Here is a 25,097-nt window from a genome sequence, read left to right as displayed (position 1 = left end):
TGGGTAAATTTAAGCAAACTGTTTTATCTAAAATTGTATAATTGTTTTAGACTCTTTGTTATATAACCCATATTCACTAGCATAGCCATGTCACCTCCTGGGGATCTGCTTCCCAAACCAACCATCCTGCTGATCAACGCTATGTTATGGAGGAATGGGATAGAGGGACGTTCTAACACTGTCACCCTAGCACAGGAAGTATGTTACTGCCAGGTAACCAGGTTAAAACAAAATCCTGAAAATTGAGAATGAATGCAGCTACCATGTCTGAAGAGACTGGTAAGCTACTTGTATATAACATTTCTGTTCTTAGGTTTAGGTACACCTTTTGGGAACAGGGCTGCTAAAGGTTGAGCTCCTATGGACTTAATCCTCACGCCCCCTTTGAGTCTCTGGGTAGTGCCTTGACACAGGGCTCGCATGTCCTCGGCAGTCACGTAGGTCCAGTCTTCTGAGTTAATGATGTCTGGGAGACAGGGCATCAGCCTCCTGATTTCCTGCTAGCCCCCCCCCCCCCCCCACACCCCCCGCCGATACTTCAAGCTGAAATGGCAACTTGACAAGGCAGCTAGTCATCTGTGTCCCATTGACTGAGGACAATAGATATGTTAATGGCTGTTGTCTGTCTTCACCACGAATTTGGCCCCATACAGATAGTCCTGTAACTTATCTATGACTGTCCACTTAAGAGCCAGAAAAAAATCCACTTTGTGGACTGGATAATTCTTCTCAGACAGGGTCAAACTGCGACTCACATAGGCTATAGGCCTAAGCCCGCTATCTTTCTCCTGGTAGAGGACCTCACCCAGCCTGTCTAGGCTATCGTCTACATAGTGGTACTTTAGTAAGGCTTCTTTTGAGTTACCGTAAGGCCTCCTCACATTGAGAAGTCCACTGATCTTGTGTGGATTCTCCTTTTCTCCAGGCTCCGTGTCTCCCGATGTTTGTTTGATTTACCCTCTGGCTCTTGTGGCAGACTGCAACAACTCCTTATGGGGCTGAGCGATCTTTGCAATGTTCACCACAAATCTCCGATAACTGGAGCAAAATCCCAGAAAGGATCTCGGTTCAGTCACCGTTGTTGGCCTAGGCCACATAGTGGCCGCTTCTATCTTCTTCAGATCTATGATTATACCTTCTGCTGAGACAACATGACCCAGGTAGGTGACGAGGTCCTGTGGAATTGACATTTCTCCAGAGACAATTTCAACCCCTCTTCATGAAGTCTTTCAGAGATCTTCTCCAACCTGGCCTCATGCTCTTCCAGAGTTCTTGCACAAAACTATAATATTATTCAGATACAACAGGACCTCAATCAGATTCATGTCTCCCACAGTAACCTCCATCAGTGGCTAAAACATTGCCAGGGCTCCAACAATCCCTGAGGCATCTTATTGAACTCGTAGAGCCCAAATGGGCAGATGGAGGCAGTTTTTGCTTTCTCTGTCATCGGGGTGCATTGGTACCGGGTAATACCAGCTCTTCAAATCCAACACACAATACGATTGAGTGGTCTGGCCTGGTGCCCTGCAGAATTCTCTCAAGTCCGACTTTATCAGCATCCATAGGGTTGATTGCCTTCTTTAGAATGATTTGATGTAGAACCTGATCCACTCTAGCAACATAATCAGTCTTTCTTTCTTGTATTGATGAGTGTGTTCAAACTTGTATATCAGATCAGGTAGTTTCTTCACCCTACCATAAACTGCACACGTTTGGACGTAATCCATTGCCACGCAATCCAGCTTTCCCCTTCTTAGACTCCTTATGACATTTGCTGCAGGACTCCTGAGACTCTCACTTACTCATGCTTGCACTTGTCTCTTTACCACTTTGGGCACACTCCACACTTCCACTGATTGTATGGCCTGATCCATCCAGCTCTCAAACCCTTCCTCCCCTCCTGGGGTGGGAACGTGCCCTGAAAAGAACTGTAGCTTCCTGTACTCTTGATGGACTGAAATGGTACTGTTCCTTACTAGACTTTCTACTAACTTGCTCATGTCAGTGTAAACTGAAGCAGGTGGCATGCTGACCACTGAAATATCAGCTTCTTCCGAGGCTGGGCTTACTCACCCAAACTGGGAGCAATGTTCATCCAGATCTCTAATGGTATTACTTTTGCATCCAGCCCTTCTGCCAAACTCGCAACATCTTTCTGAAACCTGGTGGGTATAGTCGCCCGCCACTCAGGGCGTAGGTGCAGTCCACATTGGGCTCAGTTCTCATATCCACAAGGTGGGTTCCTTGCTCTTGTACAGCCTTCTTCACTAACTGATGTACCTCTCTCTCAGCCTACCCGACTCTGGTTGTTCCCACTAACTTGCACAGTTCCAATTGGCTGCTCTGCTCTCGGCCCCAGGTAGTGGCGGTAGCTGAGTCCATTCTCACTTCAGCTCTTGGCTCGTCGGATGACTTTCCTGAGCAACCCATGAGGAGTATCCTGGATGAGGCCCCAAATGTAGTGCTACCCCCCCATGAGGGCCACTCAAAGATTCTGTACCCCACTGGTTTCCTTGACCTTGCAAATCCTCTGGGTTCTGACATTCTTTTTGTAAACAAAGAAACTTATGCCGCGTACACACGGACGCACTGTATGGCGTACTTAGTCCGTCTAAACACATTTCAGCGGACAGTCCGCTCGTGTGTGGGCTTCAGCTGACTTTTTCAGCGTGCAGTCTGGCGTACTAAGTATTTCAGATTTTTCGAAATTCTGTCCGTCGTACTTTGGTTTCAGCGGACAATCCGCTCGTCAGTAGGCTAGTTCGACGGACTAAGAATGGCGCATGCCCAGAAAGGATTTACATGGCGGAAGGGTGCTTTGCTGTGTATTTGACTTCCTATTTCTAGTCCCGTCGTACGTGCTGTACACGTCATCGCGCAAGCTTTCGACGGACTGTTTGTGCATCCGTGTGTGGTCAAGTCCGTTCAGTCGAAAGTATGACGGACTGTCCGTCAGATTGTATGACGGACTGTCCGTCAGATTGTATGACGGACTAAGTACGCCATACAGTCCGCCCGTGTGTACGTGGCATTAGAGGCGTGCACACACACAATTCAAAGTAAACCAGTCAGACTTGGTTGCAAAATAATTAAGAAAATAGGCAATTTGAATACCTTTAAAAATGTTTAACTAGCAGAATTTAAACCTAGTTGAGGTCTATGGCTGCAGGCAAGAAAGGGTAGAAAAATAACTGTCAAACTAATCCCCTTTTGGTCTTCTGACACCACAGCTCCAGTAATTGTACAAGCTCTGAATTAAAATAACTTAAACAACTTTGAACTTATTCTCTAGGCAGAGTTCTTGGATGCTATGAGCCTATATAGGCACCAAGAGTTCTTGTTCCTGGAGGGGGTAAGGGGTGATTCTGTAGTCCTTTGAAGTGAGTCTTGGGTCTTCAGCTAGCTCTTTAGAATGGTCACAATGTGTCCTGGCAAGTAAGATGAACACTAGATTCTCTCAATGTAAAACAAAATGCAGCAAGGGTCCCCTCACAAGCTTGGTGATTTGAATACATAAACTGTGTTTGCATGCAGTATCCTTGGTGAAAACAGGGTAAGTGCCTGCTCACCAATCCCATCGACCTTCTGTTTCAGAGGATGGCATGAAGACTCCTCAGCAAGCCCCGGCAAATTCTGGTTTAAAGGACAGCGCTCGACCCAATGTCACACTGCGCTACAGTTCAGCTGGATCTGGAATTGAGATAATGAGGGTGGCCTCCAAGCTGCTAAGGTATGATCAGATTTTGGTGGTAGAGGATGCACCCACACCCGCTCACAATGACTTTCTTTTTGCACAGGCCACAGCATGACCACCACAGCACAACAGACTGAGTCACTGCTTGCAGATCCAGGCTGAGGTCCCACGAGAGCGGTGACTCCTCCCTCTTCACTTCTTATTCTTCTCGTCCAGCTGGCTGGAACTTGTAGTCCACCTCCATACAAGCTTCACTCACCGAACTACATTTCCCAAGATCCCTTGCTCTTGTCCGAGGTCTTTGCCTGACCTGCAGTCAGGAAACTACAACAGTCCATGCTGGACACTAGAGGGGAAACAATTCCCTAGCATCTTATGCGACTGATTACATGTTCTTCTGGTCAGCAGGCAAACCATAGTTTGTAGACGCTATAACTTTCACAGAAACTAATTTATATACCGTTATTGGATATTTATTACCAAAGGCATGTAGCAGAATACATCACCCACTTACGTGAGACTGCGCCAAGGCGACCTCGGCCCCCCCTCCTCCTTCCACCGCTGGGCCAGTTAGCTTCACTCATAGAAAGAGATATCGCCACTCCAGGCAGGTCAGATTGGAATGAACCTCTCCTCTAGTTTGGAAGCCACAGGTGCTGGCAATGCATATAGCAATGAAATTTGCGAAAAATTCTGGACAGCCGCACTCCAAAAAATAGCCTTTGTTCTTTCAAAAGGAATCAAAAAATACATGCCACAGCAGAACGGACAGAAGATCTGACGCGTTTCACACTATCAAACAGTGCTTAATCATAGCTACGCATACACAGTAGGGAACCAGCTGGGAAGCAGAAGGGCTTCACTGCTGGTTTCCATTACCATGAATAGCGGCGGGCAGCACCCGAGAGCCGATTGAAAAATCGTCTGGGTTGTCGACATTACGGGCTCCTAGACAGGTAAGTGTCCTAATTTTTAAAGTCAGCAGCTACAGTATTTGAAGCTGCTGAATTTAAATGTATTGGTGGGGTGGAACTCCTCTTTAACTTCACAGGTTTGTGCAACAAATTAAAGAGGGAGTCCACCTATAAAAAAAAAATTATTAAAAGCCAGCAGCTACAAATACAGCAGCTGCTGACTTTTAATAAATGGACACTTACTAGACATGTGCATTCGTTTTCGTCCGAATGCATTTTCGTCCGAATTTCAGCTATTTTCGTTTTCGTTTCTGACAAACGATAACGAAAGCACAAAATCCGAAAAACGAAAGATCCGACATAAATAAATGCTTTATTTTCGTTTTCATTGTTACAACAGTTCGATATAGAATAGGAGATTCGACATGACTCTGACAACAATCTGTGTCTATAGAACCTGTGTTCGAATGTGCCTAACCTTACCTCTATTAGTCCAAGATTATATAGAGAAAATATTCGACAGAGAAAAAAGATTTGACAGAGAGAAAAGATTCTGCAAGTTACTGTCCTAAAAAGTGTTTGGGGACCCGGGTCCTGCCCCAGGGGACATGTATCAATGCAAAAAAAAGTTTTAAAAACTGCCGTTTTTTCGGGAGCAGTTATTTTAATAATGATTAAAGTGAAACAATAAAAGTGTAATATTCCTTTAAATTTCGTAGCGGGGGTTGTCTATAGTATGCCTGTGAAGGGGCGCATGTTTCCCGTGCTTAGAATTGTCCCTGCACAAAGTGTCATTTATGCAGGAAAAAAAGTCCTTTAAAATCACTCGCAGCTATTATGAATTGTCGGCTCCCGTAATACAGAGAACACTCATTGAAAGTCATTGATAAAAATAAAATAAAAAAAAAAGCGTGGGGGTCCCCCAAATTCAATTACCAGGCCCTTCAGGTCTGGTATGGATATTAAGGGGAACCCTGCCTCAAATTTAAGAAAAAATTTGACGTGGGGTTCCCCCTAAATATCCATAACCAGACCCTTCAGGTCTGGTATGGATATTAAGGGGAACCCCGCATCAAATTTAAAAAAAATTTGACGTGGGGTTCCCCCTAAAAATCCATACCAGACCCTTTATCCGAGCACGCAACCTGGCAGGCCGCAGGAAAAGAGGGGGGGACGAGAGAGCGGCCCCCCCTCCCTCCTGAACCGTACCAGGCCACATGCCCTCAACATTGGGAGGATGCTTTGGGGGTCCGTGACCCCTCAAAGCACCTTGTCCCCATGTTGATGAGGACAAGGGCCTCATCCCCACAACCCTGGCCGGTGGTTGTGGAGGTCTGCGGGCGGGGGGCTTATCAGAATCTGGAAGCCCCCTTTAACAAGGGGACCCCCAGATCCCGCCCCCCCCCTGTTTGAAATGGTAAGGGGGTACAAAAGTACCCCTACCATTTCACAAAGAAAGTGTAAAAAATGTTTAAATAAAACAAACACACTTTTTAAAAATTCCTTTATTAAAAATAAAAAAAAAGATTCCAGCGGCGGTAATCCACTCTTGCTATCCAGCGACGGACGGTCATCTCTCCAGCGATGTCTAATGTCATCCAGCGCAGCGCAGCATCCTTCTTCTGTCTCCTCCACGGAGACACTGCAGGCATTCCGGCGGATGACGTTTCTTATATACGGAGGGCGGGGCCACCCGTCACCTGACCCCGCCCCCCTCTGACGCAAGGGGAAACCCGGGGTTCCCTGTGACGTAGGGGTGACCCGCACCCCTCTGATGTAACACAGGCAGGTTTCCGTTACATCAGAGGGGGGCGGGGTCACCTATACGTCACGGGGAACCCCGGGTTTCCCCTTGCGTCAGAGGGGGGCGGGGTCAGGTGACGGGTGGCCCCGCCCTCCGTATATAAGAAACGTCATCCGCCGGAATGCCTGCAGTGTCTCCGTGGAGGAGACAGAAGAAGGATGCTGCGCTGGATGACATTAGACATCGCTGGAGAGATGACCGTCTGTCGCTGGATAGCAAGAGTGGATTACCGCCGCTGGAATCTTTATTTTTTATTTTTAATAAAGGAATTTTTAAAAAGTGTGTTTGTTTTATTTAAACATTTTTTACACTTTCTTTGTGAAATGGTAGGGGTACTTTTGTACCCCCTTACCATTTCAAACAGGGGGGGGCCGGGATCTGGGGGTCCCCTTGTTAAAGGGGGCTTCCAGATTCTGATAAGCCCCCCGCCCGCAGACCTCCACAACCACCGGCCAGGGTTGTGGGGATGAGGCCCTTGTCCTCATCAACATGGGGACAAGGTGCTTTGAGGGGTCACGGACCCCCAAAGCATCCTCCCAATGTTGAGGGCATGTGGCCTGGTACGGTTCAGGAGGGAGGGGGGGGCCGCTCTCTCGTCCCCCCTCTTTTCCTGCGGCCTGCCAGGTTGCGTGCTCGGATAAAGGGTCTGGTATGGATTTTTAGGGGGAACCCCACGTCAATTTTTTTTTTTTAATTTGACGCGGGGTTCCCCTTAATATCCATACCAGACCTGAAGGGTCTGGTTATGGATATTTAGGGGGAACCCCAGTCAAATTTTTTCTTAAATTTGAGGCAGGGTTCTCCTTAATATCCATACCAGACCTGAAGGGCCTGGTAATTGAATTTGGGGGACCCCCACGCTTTTTTTTTTATTTATTTATTTATTTATCAATGACTTTCAATGAGTGTTCTCTGTATTACGGGAGCCGACAATTCATTATAGCTGCGAGTGATTTTAAAGGACTTTTTTTCCTGCATAAATGACACTTTGTGCAGGGACAATTCTAAGCACGGGAAACATGCGCCCCTTCACAGGCATACTATAGACAACCCCCCCCCTACGAAATTTAAAGGAATATTACACTTTTATTGTTTCACTTTAATCATTATTAAAATCACTGCTCCCGAAAAAACGGCCATTTTTGAAACTTTTTTTTGCATTGATACATGTCCCCTGGGGCAGGACCCGGGTCCCCAAACACTTTTTAGGACAGTAACTTGCAAATTAGCCTTTAAAATTAGCACTTTAGATTTTGAACGTTGGAGTCCCATAGACTTTAATAGGGTTCTAAAGTATGCTATATATACTAGCTCCGTCGAATCTTCTTTATACATTCGACAGACACCATAAGCCTTCAAAGACAGATTCGACCGTAATTCATGTGGATTTTCGGACGAATGCAATTTTTGAACGAAAAACAAAATAAATAAAAACGAATTTCGGGAGTAACTAAATAAATTAAGTTTTCAGACGAAAACGAAATTCCGAAACGAAATATTTTACTCTGCACATGTCTAACACTTACCTGTCCCAGAGTCCAGTGATGTTGGCAGCCGAAGCCGAGCAATTGCTCGGCTCTCGGCTGCTGCCGCTGCCATTCTCATTGATGGAATCGGGAAGTGAAGAGTTGCGACTTAACTTCCTGGTTTCCTAGCACGCATGCGCGAGTCACACTGCACGTCACAAGTGGTCCCCGCTATCTCCTGGGACCTGTGTGTTTCCCAAGAGACAGCGGGGGCTGCGGGAAGGGGCGTGACTCCCGCGAGAGACTATTCCCGGAAGTGGGTGCAGATACCTGTATTATACAGGTATCTGCACTCCCCCCTGAAAGGTGCCAATTGTGGCACCGGAGGAGGGGGGGAAACAAAGCGGAGTTCCACTGAAAAATGGAACTTCCGCTCATTTAAGTACATAGCTGTGTGTATGTGTGTATATGTATATGTGTGTATATATATATATATATATATATATATGTATATGTATGTATGTATGTGTGTGTGTGTGTGTGTGTGTGTGTATGTATGTATGTATGTATGTATGTATGTGTGTATATATATATATATATATATATATATATATATATTACACATACATACACACTTTATTGGTGTCTATTATACCTAAAGATTAGGATGACTGCTTGTTCCTTCTTAAAAGATAAATATTGGTTTCTGTTTTTTACCAGTATCATACTTGCCTCGGTGGATGCAGCCAGAGGTGGCTCTAGGCTTTGTGAGGCCTTAGGAAAATCTTAGACATTAGGCCCCGCTCATGCCCATAATGGGAAAAATAATTCAAACATTTCCCTGGCCCCCACCCCTAGCAATTTCGCTTCCCATCCCAACATCCCCAAAAAAAAAAAAAAAAATGCACATTGACTATCTAAAAAAAAAAACTTTAATAACGTAAACAAAGTTCTAGTTCACACTGATTGCTCCAGATTCACTTATTGGTTACTAGAGGTCACTGCACATCATTACTTCTTACTGACTGGTTGCTAAAAGTTACTGCACATTATTACAGCTCACTGGTTGCTAAAGGTTACTGCACATCATTACAGCCTACTCATTGGTTGCTAGATGTTGTTGCATGTTATTACCGCTTACTCATTGGTTGCTAGAGGTTACTGCACATTACTGCTCACTGGTGGGTTGCTAGAGGTTACTGCACACTGGTGGGTTGCTAGAGGTTACTGCACATTATTACAGCTCATTATTACAGCTCACTGATTGGTTGCTATAGATTACTGCTTATTGTTATCACTCACTGTTTGCATACTGGGTGGCAGGGCAGTATTATGGTGTGTAGTTTGGGGTGATGGTGGCAGTATTGGGGAGAGGCTGAGATCCTATCTCCCCTATAATGATAGGGGGTAGGTGATAGGATGCCAGAGGTGGGGTACAGGAGGAATGAAGATAATGACAGGAGGTAAGTTGGTAGTATGCCAGAGGTGGGGTACAGGGATAATGAGGAATGGGGATGTTGATGACAATAGGTGTGGTGGTAGGATGGCAGCAATGGGGTACAAGGGGGATGATGATGAGGTAGGGTGGTAGGCAGCTGACAATGGGGTACAGGGGATTAAGATAACGGGGGTAGGGTGGTGGATGCTAGAGGTGGGGTACGTGGGGGATAAAGATGAGGATAAGAGGGGTATGGTGGTGGATCCTAGATGTGGGTTACATGGGGATGATGATGATGACAGGAGACAGGGTGGTAGGATGTCAGGGTTGGGGTATGGGGGGATGATGACGGCAGGGGGTGGGGTGGTTGGAAGCTGGCAGTTGAGTACAAGGAGGGATTAAGATGAGAATGATGACGGGACAGTGGGGTATGGGGGGGGGGTGATTATGTGGGGTGGTAGGCGGCTGACAGGGGGGTACAGGGGAGATGATGTGAGGTGTTAGGCAGCTGACAGTGGGGTTCAGGGGGCAGGGGTGATGATGTGGGGTGGTAGGCAGCTGACAGTGGGGTACAGGGGGAGATGATGTGGGGTGGTAGGCAGCTGACAGTGGGGTACAGGGTGAGATGACGTGGGGTGGTAGGCAGCTGACAGTGGGGTACGGGGGGGGTGATGACGTGGGATGGTAGGCGGCTGACAGTGGGGTTCAGGGGGGGAAGAGTGACGATGATGTGGGGTGGTAGGGAGCTGACAGTGGGGTACGGGGATGATGATGACGTGGGGTGGTAGGCAGCTGACAGTGGGTGGGGTTCAGGGGGCTTAAGATAAGGATAACAGGGGTAGGGTGGTGGATGCTAGAGGTGGGGTACATGGCGATGATATTGGCAGGGTGGTAGGATGTCAGAGGTGGGGTAGGGGATGACACGGGATGTCAGAGGTGGGGTAGGGGATGATGATGACAGGGGGTGAGGTGGTAGTCAGCTGGCAGTGGGGTACAGCAGAGGTGGTGGGATGCCAGGAACAGGGAGATGAGGAGGATAATGATGGGATAGCATGGGGTCAGTAGGTGGCATCACATGCTGGATTGCATGCACATCATCACTCAGAGCAGTGTGTGTGAGGTCACAGGGGCGGAAGGCAGTGGTAATTCTCGGGGGGGGGGGGGCCTCAGTCAGGTGATGTCACGGGTCGGGATGTGTCAGTGTAAGGCACCAGGGCAGGACTGAACCTTTGAGGCTGTTAGTTGCAGACTGGCTCCTGGATGATCGCCGGGCGTCAGCTGAGCTCTGACAGGTCCTCTTCCATTTCAGATTGTCCAGCCTGCAGAAGAGATCGGGGAGCTGCTCAGCCACTGCAGGCATTATTCAAGCTCTGCTGGAGTCAGAGATCCGTGGTGCGTGGCAGGAGGGAGGAGAGGAGTACATGGCTCCACCCACTGACCCTCCGACCTCAGTCGGTGGTCAGTGAAAGTCCGCCCCTGGGTGGGGAAAACGAGTTGGGGCCCCGGACGCAAGTCGGGGACACTGATCGGGGGACATTCCCTGCAACTTCCACAGGCGCACTAGGCATATTAGGTGGCCGCGAGGCCTTATGCGGCCGCCTTATTTGCCTAATTAGGCAGCCACCTCTGGATGCAGCATCACTCCCCCGGCGCCTCTAAACTGAGAATCAAGCGATCGAACACCGCTGATGGCTCGGTTCTGACAACTCCGTCAGTCACCAGCTCTCTGCTCTGCCCCCTCCTCGCTCATTGGAACGCTGAACTGTGGAGGGGGCTCAGAGGCTGACCCGGTTGTCGTTCCAGGGACCTGGCAGATCCAGACTAAATTATCATAACAGGGACCCTGGACCAACTTCTGTGACGTCAGCAGAGAGCGGACTTTAGCCCGTTCTCTGCTAAAAAACAGGTCACAGGAGTGTGAAACGAACTGCACTCCTGTGATCCACTGGAGAAGCACAGACAAACAAGCTTTGGCTATACTACGTTTAATTTTTAGTTTCTTTTTTGTATTTATTGTGGTGAGCACAGTTTTTCTTCGTTTGCGGCAGGTGGTGAATGAATTCTACACTCTTGCAAAGCCCCAGGCACCACTTTGGTGTATGGCATACATGCCCCCCCCCCCCCCACTGCTCACTGTGGTTCCTCTCACCAGTCACTAAGTCACCACAAGACACATTGGCTGGAGGAAGGAACCACAGTGAGTGGCAGGGAACATGCTACCCAACACACCACACAGTGTCAGATGAAGCCCATACCTCTGTAAAAAAGCAAAGCATTTCCTGGCCACCACTGGAGAGGTAAATATACAAATTCTTCTGTTTATAGGCTCTCGTTCCATTTCTTTTTTTTTTTATTTTCAACAAAGCGACAAGGTCCCCTTTTTTAAAAGGCAAAATTGTGAAAGATTTACTTACTGGAATGCGTGTACGTGCGTTGTGGAAGTGACTGTCATTACCCAACCGCGGTGACAGTATTTGAAGTGTGCTGATGGCATTGTCAGCAGTGAATGCGTCGCTGAGCCCAAAGTCATTGTATACAGATCTTTCTGGAACAGAAGAAAATACATCGGGGATCGTCATGTGATATCCAGTGCAGGAAAAAACAGACCGTTAAAAAGAATAGAAGTATAACGCATTTCAGGTGTTTATTCAAGGCAAGTATTATTATAACATGCTTTTATTCTCTCTTTAGCTAATAAAGTAATTGAACAGTGAAAGTAAAAGCATTTAGAGAAAGATCGGAATCAGTAAATCGTAAATCGGACCTTAAACATTCACTGATAGTGAATGTTTGGTGAAGGTCACATTCTCCACTTTAAAAATATGCTCCACGAGGGGGGAGATTTTCTAAAATTGGTGCGCACAGAATCTGGTGACGCTGTACTCCTAACTTCAGCTGGTTAAACTTAACCGCTTGCCGACTGCCGCACGCAGATGTACGTCGGCAAAATGGCACAGGCATGCAAATGGGCGTACAGGTACATCCCTTTAAATTTTCCGCCTTTCAAGCGTGCGCGCAAGGGTCCCGGGAACTCAATGTTATCCAGCGGTTGCGGTGTGGAGAGGTAGAACAGGAAGGTGCCTAGGTAAACAAAGCATTTCCCCGTTCTGCCTAGTGTAATGACAGAGATCTGCTGCTCCCTGTCATCGGAAACGGTGATCGCTGTCATGTGTATAGTAGGCCCTCCCCCCCCCCCCCCCCCCCACAGTTAGAATCACTCCCATGGACACACTTAACCCCCTTGATCGCCCCCTAGTGTTTAACCCCTTCCCTGCCTGTGTCATTTACACAGTAATTGGTGCATTTTTATAGCACTGATCGCTGTATAAATGGCATTGGTCCCAAAATAGCGTCAAAAGTGTCCGATGTGTCTGCCATGATGTCGCAGTCACGATAAAAATCGCAGATTGCCACCATTACTAACAAAAAGAAAAAAATAACAAAAATGCCATAAAACTATGCCCTAATTTGTAGATGCTATAAATTTTGCACAAACCTATCAAACGCTTATTGCGATTTTTATTTTTATTTTTTTTACCAAAAATATGTAGAAGAATACAGATCGGCCTAAACAGAGAGAAATTTGTTTTTTTATATATTTTTTGGGGATATTTATTATAGCAAAAAGTAAAAAATATATTGCTTTTTTTTTTCAAAATTGTAGCTTTTTTTTTGTCTATTACGCAAAAAAATGCCATTCTATTTGTGGGGAAAAAAAGGACGTCAATATTGTTTGGGTACAGCGCAGTTGTCAGTTAAAGCGACACAGTGCCGTATCGCAAAAAGTGCTCTGGTCAGGAAGGGGGTAAATCCTTCCGGGGCTGAAGTGGTTAAAGCTCCTGTCACTAAGACAACTTTCACTTTGAGCAGCGGGGAGGGGGCGTCGGCGGTAAATAGCTCCACTTTACCAACGTTTTAGCGCCACTATTCAGCCGCCAGCGGGGCGGTTTTGACCCCCTGTTAGTGGCCGAAAAGGGGTAAAATCCGCCTGCAAAATGCCGCTGGTATCGCAGCGATGCACCATTGATTTCAATGGGGAGCAGGGGTGGAGGAGCGGTCCGCTCCAAAAAGCTGCTGGCAGGACTTTTTGTGACGTCCTCTGCATAGCCCTCGGGCTTTCACACTGGAGTGAATGGAGATGCTTTTTTTCAGGCGCTATTTTGTAGCGCCTGAAAAACGCTGGCAGTGTGAAAGGGGTCTTAATAAAATGGTTAGCTTACAGTCCTGTTTAAACATTGCTTTTTCCTTTGCTTCTGGTCTTGTGTACGCAGCATTAGAGTTGCTTCAATTATTGCTCTCACGCTGCCGATCACAGCGATACCTCACATGTGGGATTTGAACACTGTTTACATTTGGGGGCGCAGCATACATATGCTTTTTTGTTTGGTGCGTGAGCACGCGGGAACAGTTGCACTTAAAATAAATAAGAGAATTTATTTTTTATTTTTTATTTTGCATTGTCCCTTTATAAAAAAAAAAATCTGATCACTTTTATTGCTGTCACAAGGAATGTAAACATCCCTTGTGACAGTAATAGGCAGTGACAGGTCCTCTTTATGTAGGGGTCGGGGGTCTAAAAGATCCCTAACACCTCCACTGCACTTAAAAGTATTCAAAACACCAAAATTTGAGATTTTGAATACTTTGGCTTTTTTTAACCAGCTTAATACAGGCACTTATACACCTTCCTGCCCAGACCAATTTTCAGCTTTCAGCGCTGTCGCACTTTGAATGACAATTGCGCGGTCATGCTACACTGTACCCAAACTAAATTTTTATCATTTTGTTCCCACAAATAGAGCTTTCTTTTGTTGGTATTTGATCACCTCTGGGATTTTTTTTTTTTTGCACTATGAACAAAAAAAGACCAACAATTTTGAAAAAAAAAAATATATATATTTTACTTTGTTATAAAACACATCCAATAAAAAATAGAAAAAAAATCAAATTTCTTCAAAAATTTAGGCCAATATGTATTCTGCTACATATTTTTGGTAATAAGTGTATTGACATGGACTGGGAAGGGGCTCCACTTCTGGGGCGATCAAAGAGTTAAGTGTGTGCCTAGCCAGTGTACACACACACACACACACACACACACACACACACACCTCTGCCGCCCCGTAGCCATATATCTGCTATGGGGTGGTCGGGAATTGGTTAAAGGAATAGGTAAGGCTATCTACTAACCAAGCTTTAAATATTGCCTGTTTGTGATCTTTAGGAATGCTGCAGACCGCCTTTAATAAATAGCACTGTAAATAACTGTTTATATTTAGCAGTCATGTGATCATGCAGGGTCCAGGTCCTGAGTGACGATGGTAGGAGCCGACAGCAGCAAGGAAGTCCTACAGCAATGGCATTAACCCACCAGTGCCAATGCTCTGGGCATTGTCAGAGGGGGTGATAGTCTTCTTCCACCAGCCACCCAGGAGCAGAAGCTGTGTAATGGGAACCACTAGGAAGGAAAACAACTTTAAAGGGTAACTCCACTTTTGTGGGGAAAAAAAAAAAATGATCGCATATACAATTGCTACACAAGTCCTATTCATAGTTGCCAACATTGTAAAAAAAAAATTCCGGGACACTTTTTTTGGCTGTAGGCAGAGTTGTATTATAATTGGGGGACAGGGCATGCGTTTGTAGGTGTGGCATAGGTAAAAACTGAAAATGCGGCATGATTCGCGTGGTTTACATGAAATAGTGGGTGTGGCTTAAATGGGTGTGGCTCAAAGGGTGTGGTTAGAGTCTGAGATGAATGCAGGATGGAGAGGGAAAGGGGGGGAGAGGGATGGAGGGACAGCAGCCCCAGATCCTACACCACAATAGCAATATGTGTTTTCCATAGTTTAACAATCGGCAGATAAAGATACTCCAAATACCTGGTGTTGGCGCTTTAATCACCATGATTGTTATGGTGTCAGGATGATTGAAGCGCATTATTTCTATTATTACACCTGACATCCAGGCTGCCCCCCCCCCCCTGTGACATCCAGGCTGCCCCCCCCCCACCCCGTGACATCCAGACTGGCCCCCCATGTGAAATGCAGACTATATGGGCTCCAAAGTTGGTCAACTGGAGCCACATGGTTACGATAGAGATTGAGCTGCGGCACCGCTCACCCCCCGCCCCTTTCCATAACAGGTCACAGAGACTGGCAGCAGGGTGGGGCGGGGATGGGCGGCGCTGCAGCTATCGTAGCTATCCGGACAGCCTACTTTTACTACGGTCTTCTTAAAAATGGCGGCCGGCGGAGCCACAGACCTCTAGCGGCCGGCGGCGCAGACCTCGGCGTCAAAAATGGGGAAAAACCAAATTTCCCTGGAAACTATTAAATCGGGAAAAGTCTATATACTGGGAATGTCCTGGGAAATTCGGGACAGTTGTCAACTATGCATATTGTAATTGAATGTTATTAAAAATTACCTTTCCTTTTCAATTTGCAATGCTGTAATTCAGTGTAAAATACAATGCAATAATGCAACCTGGGGGCCTTCTGTACATAAATGATGTACAGAAAGACACCCCCGACTGATTTTCCCAGAAGTGTGCACCACAAGTTAGATTTTGGGCATTCTCTGCAACAAACATTTTTTTTTTTTTTGGTAATATACTTCCACAGGGAAATGTCTAAACCAGATGCAGACCCTGCCACTTTCCTCATTAGAACCCTCCAAGTGCAGCAGCTGATTAATAATTATACAAGCACTCCCATGCAGCTTTTCCGCATAACAGGAAAGTTACAATTGCTTAGTGAGGGTATCCTGTGTGACTCGGTGCTGCTGCTGCTGCGACTGGCTCCTCTATATCCAGACAGACTTGGAAGGTCATGGGAAAACAGGAGTGACCTATGCAGATCAGCAGCAAGAATGTGAATGCCATCCTAGCCAATTACAGGGAGTGGTATCTCTGAGAATGCTGGGTGCTGGTATATATATTTGGTGAGCACATGGGCTCTGAGTCTTCCTCCAGGGCAATGGTCGCTGGTGTTTGTTTTGTTTTTTTTGTTTTTTTTTGGGGGGGGGGGGGGGTGAAGGGGCGTGTCAGCAACCGAAAAAAAAGTGGCAGCAACCTCTGTGGATTGGTCGGGTCACCCTGATGAGCACCCCCCCCTCCTTCTCTTGGGTCGGTCGTTTGGTCAGCCCCGTCCGAGTGCTTTCACACTGGAGCAGTGCGCTTACGGGGGCCTTAGAAGAAGTCCTGCAAGCAGCATACACCACTTCTCCACCACCCCCTGCCCATTAAAATGAGCCTGCAATGCGCTTCAGCAACGGCGCCTCACTGGCAATATTAACCCCTTCTTTGGCCGCTAGCGGGGGTTAAAAGCGCCCCACTAGCGGCCGAAAAGCACAGCTAAAATGACGGTAAAGCCCTTCTAAAACTAGCAGTGCTTTTCGGCCGATGCTTTCAACTCCCCAGTGTAAAAGTAGCCTTAAGACCCCTTTCACACCAGGGCGTTTTGCAAGCGCTATAGCGTTAGAAATAGCGCCTGCAATCCGCCCTAAAGAAGCTGCACAATTGTCTGTAGTGTGAAAGCCTGAGGGCTTTCACACTACAGCGGTGCACTGGCAGGACGTCAGGGAAAAGTCCTGCCAGCAGCTTCTTTGGAGCGGTAAAGGAGCAGTGTGTTTACCGCTCCTCCACCGCTGCTCCCCATTGAAATCAATGGGGCAGCGCTGTAATACCGCCCGGCAGAACGCCGCTATTGTGGCGTATTGCCAGTGGTTTTAACCCTTTCTCAGCCGCTAGCGGGGGGTAAAAGCGCCCCGCTAGCGGCCGAAATGTGCAGCAAATCCGCTGGTAAAACGCCGCAAAAAATAGAGGTGATTTACCGCCCACGCTATGGTGTGGTGTGAAAGGGTCTAAAGGAAATGATAAAATGACCTTTGACCCCAACCTTGGCTCTAACCCGAACATTTTCCTAAGTAAAATCCTGATCTAGCTATTTTATGTAAATTTTATTTTTATTATCTTTTACACACACTGGGCAATGGTATTGCACAGAGTTGCCCAGAACCTCCTCTTCTGAGGTCACCTGCTGGCGATCTGGGCTCCTTCTCTTCTGTGTCTGCCCACAGAGCAAGGGGCTTGCCAGGAATGCTAACTGTCACGTTTTCTTGTGCTTTCAACCCAAGTGTCAAACCATCAAATGATCGGTGTCATAACTGATCACATGTGCAGCACCATGACAGTTGCAGGCCAAACAGAGGCTAAGATGGCAGCTTCGTTGGCTGAAAAGGATAAGGAGGGTTTAGTTCCATTTTAAGGTAAAAAAAAAACCTTTAGTGTTTACAACCACTTTACTACTTGATATAAACTTTCATGCTTGACCAATCTAATGCAGGGCTCGACAAACCCCGGTCGCCAGGTCGCATTTGCGCCTAGATTTCGTGTCCTGGCGACTGGGGCAACGCTGCTGGGGTATCCTGTCTCCATTTGGACCCCGAACTCCGCCGCGCAATTCCATCGGGCCGCGCCGGCCAGTAATTGAGGCCGCGGCTTTGCGGCCTTCTAAAATATTTCGGTAGTCTGGCGCCATCTTGTGGTGGATGTAGAAATTACACCCTATTCCAATAATGCTAATTCCTAATGGAGTGAAGCTCCCCTGCCTGTTTTTTGCCCAACGGTGAGTGTGGTGGCTGGTAAATGGCTTCTCATTATATTATATATATATTATTAAATTTATTTATTAATTTAATTATATATATATATATATATATATATATATATATTTGTAATTTTTTTTTTTTTTTTTTTTTTTTTTTTTTGTAAAAAGTAAAAAAAAAAATTATTTTAATTAAGGAAAAAAAAAATATTTGTAATCCTCCCTGCTTGACCCATTTCACAAGGGCTGTCTGATCAGGTTCACCTGTCAGTTTTTCAGGCGGACCTGATCGAACCCTTAGCAGGGAAATGGCAGTAAATGAGCGGGAATATGTCGGAAATAATAGTCACATTCTTTTGTTAACCACTTCGTGCCCGCGCTATAGACGAAAGATGTCTACAGCGCGGACACCAATTGCCGGGAGGGCGTCCCTAGACATCCTCCTGTTTACTTCCCCTCTGCACGCCGCCATGGGCGAGCATCGGGGAAGTTCTGTGTTGGCCGTGTCCCTTGGATACAGCCAATCACAGATCATGCTAAATGACCAATCACAGCGGCCATTTAGCACTCGAGCGGTGTGTCCAATGAGAGGTGATCTCATATGTGGGGGGCTGGGGGCTATCTTCCCCTCACTCGTCTCCATGTCAGGCCAGGGACAGGTCCAGATCGCCGTCACGGACCTGGCTCCTAACTTTTTTAGCTGGCTCCTAGATTCCAAGCAAATTTGTCAACCCCTGATCTAATGAGTTGTTGGGAAAGTCATGCTCAAGGCCTTGCTCAAAGAAATGCTCTTGTCCAAAGGAATGTGCATGTGTGCAGAACAGGCTATAGAACTGTACACAGCATTAGGACACAGAACTCATCCTTACAAGCGCATGCATGTGAGCATTAGTGTAGTGCAGGTGCTCATGTGCGTGAGCGTGCTTGTTTGATGGACTTTGGCGCCTAGTGGCCTATTTAAAGCCTTATGCCCCCTACACACGTTTGGCTTGCATATACGCGGTCACACAAAAGTTTTCTGAAATTTCAACCATCAAAAACAAGGTGAAGTACAACACTACGACGGGCCGAGAAAATTAAGTTCAATGCTTCCGAGCATGCGTAGAAATTTTGTGAGCCGGAATTTGTACAGACGATCTGAACTTTTTTCACTTTTTGAAAAATTGAGATCCTGCTCTCAGTGTTTTGCCGGCGGGAATTTGGCCAGCAAAAGTCCGATGGAGCATACACATGGTCGCATTTTCTGAACAAAAGCTCTCATCGGTCCTTTGCTGGCCAAATTTCCGTTCGTGTGTACGGGGAATTACAGGACTCGGGTTCTTTGCTAAGTGGTCTTCAGCTCCTTATGCTTGTGACCTGATCCTGTGCTTCTCTATACTGACCCAACTTGTCCACCCTGCTTGTTCCTGGACATCTGTTGCTGACTTTGGATTGTGACCAAAACTTGCTCTCTGCCTGGCTGTTCTGGTACACCTTCTGCTTGCTTAATGCTGACCTTGGCCTGGTTCCTGACTTTGCACTCGCACTGCTCGGTTGTTGCCGACCTCTGCCCGTCTGACCACGCATCCGAGATCCAGTGTCTTACTACTGGACGTTGGCCTGCTCCAGCTCTGCTTCCAAGATATCTCCTAGAGGTACCCGTGCCGCTCTGTGCCCTGTTATACCCTGTCCTCATCCCCAGGGGAAACGGGACAAGAGGTGCAAAGGGAGCCCTCTCGTCAGCTCAGCCTCGACCAGGTACATGACATGAGTACTTTATTTACCTAGACCTTGTTCCATACCAACATGTCCATCCACCTTCTATGGTCTGTAGCCTAAACTAAAACCGAAAATAATTATATTCAAGAGCAGGGTAATTATTAACCCTACGGCCTTCTTCTTTTTAAAGAAAGCAAATAATCGAAGGGCAAACTGATCTGAAATAAGCTGAGAACTAAACAGGTGGGGAAATGCTATATTTTTGTAGCCGTACTTACTAACTTGTAGGACTATAACCCAGACTTGGACAGGTGAGTAAACCAAATCCATCTCTTCCACATTTCTCTGCTCATGCTATTTCACAAATAGAATTGAAGCCAAGTTTTTATTTTTATGTGCAGAGCCGGTGTTCTTCAGCGGGTTTGTACATTTTTATAAATTCGCATATTTGTACCGCTACCTATGCATTGATTTCACTGACAGAAAGCTAACACTAAACTTTTTAAAAGGTCAATTCCATGCAGATATACACACGGTCACACCAAATTCCGATCGTCAAGAACGCGGTGACGTACAACACGTACGACGGAACTAGATAAAGGAAGTTTAGGAGCCAGTAGCCAATAGCTTCCAGCTTGTAGTTCAATCTGAGCATGCGTGAGTTTTTGCGAGTCGGAATTGCATACGCATGAACGCATTGTCGGGTAGGAACTTTTTCCATCCGAAAAATTGAGAACATACTCTCAATCGAAATTTGCCCAGCAAACATCAGATGGAGCAAACACACGATCACATTTTCTGACCAACATCTCTCATCGGTCTTTTGCTGGCTGAATTTCCGATCGTGTGTATGTGGTATTAGAAGGAATTCACTTCATTGTGTCTTTTATATCTGTCTGGGGTTTAATATTCACCTGGAGAAAACGGTTAATATGGACAATGATTGATTGGTATTGGTTACTTAAAAGTTATTATTTGTAATGTAAATTATTAGTTATTTACATGCATCAATTTTATGTGTGTTTATATATATACACACTCACACACACACACACTCACACACTCACACACTCACACACTCACACACTCACACTCTCACCAGCCACTTTATTAGGTCCCCCTTGCTAGTACCGGGTTGGACCCCTTTTGCCTTCATTCTTGGTGGCATAGATACAACAAGGTGTTGGAAACATTCCTCAGAGATTTTGGTCCATAGTGACATAACATCACGCAGTTGCTGCAAATTTGTTGGCAACACAATCATGATGCAAATCTTCCATTCCACCACATCAAGTAGGCCATGGGGTTTAGACATTGCTCAATTGGTACTAAGGGGCTCCACACCATTACACCACCACCACCAGCCTGAATCGGTTATACAAGGCAGGATGGATCCATGCTTTCATGTTATTTACACAAATTCTGACCCGACCATCTGAATGTTGCAGCTTAAATCCAGACTCCTCAGACCAGACAACGTTTTTTTCCAGTCTTCTATTGTCCACTTTTGGTGAGCCTGTGCGACTTGTAGACTGTTTCCTGTTCTTAGCCTACAGGAGTGGCACCCGGTGTGATCTTCTGCTGCTGTAGCCCATCTGTTTCAAGGTTTGATGTGTTGTGTGTTCAGAGATGGTATTCTGCATACCTTGGATGTAACAAGTGGTTATTTGAGTTACTGTTGCCTTTCCATCATCTCCAACCAGTTTGCCCATTCTCCTTTGACATCAACAATGTTTTCCTCCACACAACTCCTGCTCACTGGATATTTTCTCTTTTTTTGTGTGTGAAAATCCCAGTACATCAGCATTTTTTTTTTTTTTTAAATACTCAGACCAGCCTGGCAAAAACAACCATGCCACGTTCAAAGTCACTAAGACCCCTTTCACACTGAAGGCGCTTTTCAGGTGTTTTAGTGCCTGAAATGCGCATCTCAAGCCTCCCAGTGTGAAAGCCCGAGTGCTTTCACCCCGGGGTGGTGCCCTTACAAGACGGGAGAAAAAAAGTCCTGCAAGCAGCATGTTTGGGGCGGTGCAGGAGCAGTGTGTATACCGCTTCTCCACCACCCCTGCCCATTGAAATGAATGGGTAGCGCTGCCGAAGCGCCTGCAATGCGTTACGACAGTGCCACAACACGGGCACTTTTAACCCTTTTTTTGCCCACTAGTGGGGGCTTAAAAGCACCCCTCTAGCAGCCGAAAAGCATCGCTAAAACTACGGTAAAGCACCGCTAAAACTACCGGCGCTTTACTACGAACATTAAATCCCCTTTCTTCCCCATTCTGATGCTCTGTTTGTACTTCGGCAAGTCATCTTCAACACCTCTAGATGCCTAAATGCATTGAGTTGCTGCCATGTGATTGGCTGATTAGCAATTTGTGTTACCAAGTAATTGAACAGGTGTACCTAATAAAGTGTGTATATGTGTGTATGTGTGTATGCATGTGTATGTGTATATATATATAATATAGGAACTGCGCTCTCATAGCGATATATTAACAAAATATAAATAAATTAATATAAATGATAATAAGTCCGAATAATGCCGCGTACACACGATCGTAATTCTTGTTGGAAAAAGCTCTGATGGTTTTCCCGATGGAATTCCGCTCAAGCTGTCTTGCCTCCACACGGTCACACCAAATTCCGATCATTTAGAACGCGGTGACGTACGACGAGACTAGAAAAAGGAAGTTCAATAGCCAATAGCTTCCATCTCATAGTTGAATCTGAGCATGCGTGATTTTTGGTGTGTCGGAATTGCATACACACGATCGGAATTTCCGATAAAGTTTTTCCGTCTGGAAAATTGAGAACATGCTATCAATTTTTGGCTGGTGTAAATTGGGACAGCTAAATTCTGATGGAGCATACACACGGTCGCATTTTCTGATGAAAAGCTCTCTGGTGGACATAGTCCGATGGACAAACCTCCAGACTTTGAAGCGGAGGTCCGCTGGACTTCAAAACGAGTGGACCTGCCCACACACGACTGGACTTTTCCGGCAGACTAGGTGCGGCGGACAAACCGCCGGACTTTTGAAATGAACGGACTTGCCCACACACTGAGGAAAGTCCGTTCATTTTGAATGTGGCTCCAGGTAGACGGGACTAGCAAAGGAAGTCAATGTCGCCACCAAAGGCGGCGAGATTGACACACGTCGCTGGCCCCATCACCTGGTATTGACTTAAAGGGGAAGACGTACCCCGAAAAAAACGGCGTGGGGGTCCCCCACCAAAGTCCATATCAGACCCTTATCAGAGCACGCAGCCCGGCCGGTCAGGAATGGGGGTGGGGACGAGCGAGCACCCCCCCCCCCCCGAGCCGTACCAAGCCGTGTGCCCTCAACATGGGGCGGTGCTTTGGGGAAGGGGGGGCCCTGCAGCCCCCCCACCCCAAAGCACCTTGTCCCCATGTTGATGAGGACAAGGGCCTCTACCTGACAACCCTGGCTGTTAGTTGTCGGGCGGGGGGCTTATCGGAATCCAGGAGCCCCCTTTAATAAGGAGGCCCCCAGATACCGGCCCCCACCCTATGTGAATGAGTATGGGGTACAATGTACCCCTACCCATTCACCTGGTGAAAAAAATGTAAATAATGCACAACACAAGGTTTTAAAATAATTTATTGCACAGCTTCGGAGGTCTTCTTCCGTCTTGGGGTGTCTTCTCGCCGACTGCTCCGCTATCTTCTGCTAGCTCTTTTACTAGCAGAGGAGCCCGGCTTTCTTCTTAGTCACCGCCCGGGGGTCTTCTTCCGACTTTTCGATCTCCATCCCTTTACTAGAGATCATACAAATACTTCCTCCAACCCGACAATAGATGGTGAAGTAAAATAAACTTTTAGGGATTTTAAATGTGCTACAAAGAGAATGTACAAAACTAAACCTTTAAACCCTCTCTTTACGGCACATTTAAAGTCCCTAAAAGTTTATTTTCCTTCCTCATCTATTGTGGGGCTGGAGGAAGCTGTATATTTGTAAAGGGATGGAGCTCGAAGAGTAATTACAGGAAGGTTCCACTCAAAATATATTTGAATACTTTAAAATTGTCTTAAATCCAGCTCCACTGCCTGTTTCCCTTAGTTAGGATTGTGGCGCCGGCACCCGATCCGGTGGACAGATTGGCCTCGGAGGGGCCGACGTCGCAGGCTCGCTGTACAGGTAAGTGCCCTTATGAAAAGTCAGCAGCTACAGTGTTTGTAGTTACTGACTTTAAAAAATAAAAAAATGGCCGGACCTCCTCTTTAAGTTGTGAAGGGCAGGCGCAGACCAGCACAGAGCCCACTCCTACTCCTGTAGCAGAGGATTCAAGTCTGAAAAGGAGGGTCGCACACCACTGGTATCATCCACAGGAAACGTTATTGGAGATTGCTCAGACAGAACATGGTTCTGCTATGGTGTTCTGGCTAAGCAGTCGCCCATAAAGTTTCTTGTGGATGATACCAGAGGTGTGTGACCCTCACGTTCAACTGTCATAGAATTGTATTATACTCATAATAATTATAAGCAGATGTCCAGAGCACCTCACCCCCCCCCCCCCCCCTTTGCATTACAATGTACCTCCCTTACCTTGTGCTGCTTCCTGGAAGAAGCTGGGGCCAGAGCTGGGAAACAAAGTACAGGGTCTGGAGAAGGACCAGAGGAGGGCTGGAGTCAGCTGCCCCCCGTGCCTGCTAAATGTTGAGACCAGGGGAAGTGGAGAAAAGAGTGCATGAGCCGTAGAAGGAGTTCTGTTCTCTCCTGCCAAGTGCTGAGATGGATCTGGCAGAAGAGTTCTGTTGTGCTCTCTGCTGTCGATTGTTAGATGTGGGGGTGGCAGAGACCAGCCTCCACGGCTGTACAGAGAAGCACTGGATCTGGTGGGGGGAGTTCTCTCCTCATTTCTGCTGCTGACTGCTGAGACAAAGGGGGGGGGGGTGCCATAGCATAGCTGCAGGAGAGGTGTGAAGGTCACAGGAAATGGCCTGGTGGGCTGGATTTGTGTTTGACGTGTCTTAAAGGGGTAGAGGGGTTGTAAACCCTCATTTTTTTTTTTTTACCTTAATGCATTCTATGCATACACCCCCCCCCCCAGCCCCCGTTTTACTTACCCGACTCCAATCTTTCTCTGGCCGGTGTCTCGTGTCCTGACTGGATCGATTGATAGCCACGCAGCCATTGGCTCCCGCTGCTGTCAATCAAATCCAATGACGCAGCGCTGGGGGGCGGGGCCGAGTCCTGCATTCTGCGTGAATGAACACAGGTGCAGGACTCAGGAGTGTGCCCGCACGGGTGTCCATAAAAGAGAGCGTTTCTCCAACATGGACACTCGATGCAGGCAGGAGCCACCAGCGCTGCTGGGGGACCCCAGAAAAGGAGGACCGGTGCAAAACTAACTGCACGGTGGAGGTAAGTATGACATGATTTTATTTTTTTTATACGAGGGTTTAGAACCCCTTTAAAATACCAAATAGAATAAAAAAAAAATGAAGGCCA

The 25,097-nt window shown here is 46.8% G+C and overlaps 1 protein-coding gene and 1 long non-coding RNA gene across 6 annotated transcripts in view; one reads left to right on the top strand and one right to left on the bottom strand.

Annotated features, from left to right (window-relative positions):
- Nucleotides 1–19,736, bottom strand: part of LOC143986351 (uncharacterized) — a 35,736-nt gene extending 16,000 nt beyond the window's left edge. The window contains exons 1-2 of the long non-coding RNA XR_013276505.1: nt 19,421–19,736; nt 11,734–11,864 (exon numbers count right to left, since the gene is read on the bottom strand). This is a non-coding gene — a long non-coding RNA (uncharacterized LOC143986351). The remainder of the gene's footprint in view (nt 1–11,733; nt 11,865–19,420) is intronic.
- LOC143986295 (uncharacterized) overlaps nt 1–25,097 on the top strand; it is a 50,649-nt gene that overhangs the window by 24,249 nt on the left and 1,303 nt on the right. Inside the window, exon 2 of one of the 5 annotated variants that reach the window (XM_077484780.1) lies at nt 3,598–3,733. The exons of 1 other annotated variant lie outside the window; for it this stretch is intronic. In XM_077484780.1, the coding sequence (XP_077340906.1) occupies nt 3,606–3,733 (128 nt within the window). In that variant the 5' untranslated portion in view covers nt 3,598–3,605. Of the gene's footprint in view, nt 1–3,597; nt 3,734–11,829; nt 11,973–14,407; nt 14,492–19,832; nt 19,935–25,097 lie in introns of those variants that run through there. 3 more of the 5 variants (XM_077484782.1, XM_077484783.1, XM_077484785.1) reach the window with 3 other exon arrangements.

This window comes from Lithobates pipiens, unplaced genomic scaffold (assembly GCF_037356315.1).
Source record: "Lithobates pipiens isolate NorthernLeopardFrog02 unplaced genomic scaffold, aLitPip1_a1.2 Scaffold_1, whole genome shotgun sequence".
Lineage (NCBI taxonomy): Eukaryota > Metazoa > Chordata > Amphibia > Anura > Ranidae > Lithobates > Lithobates pipiens.
Note: the sequence above shows the minus strand (reverse complement) of the source record. Positions and strands in the feature narration are given on the sequence as shown.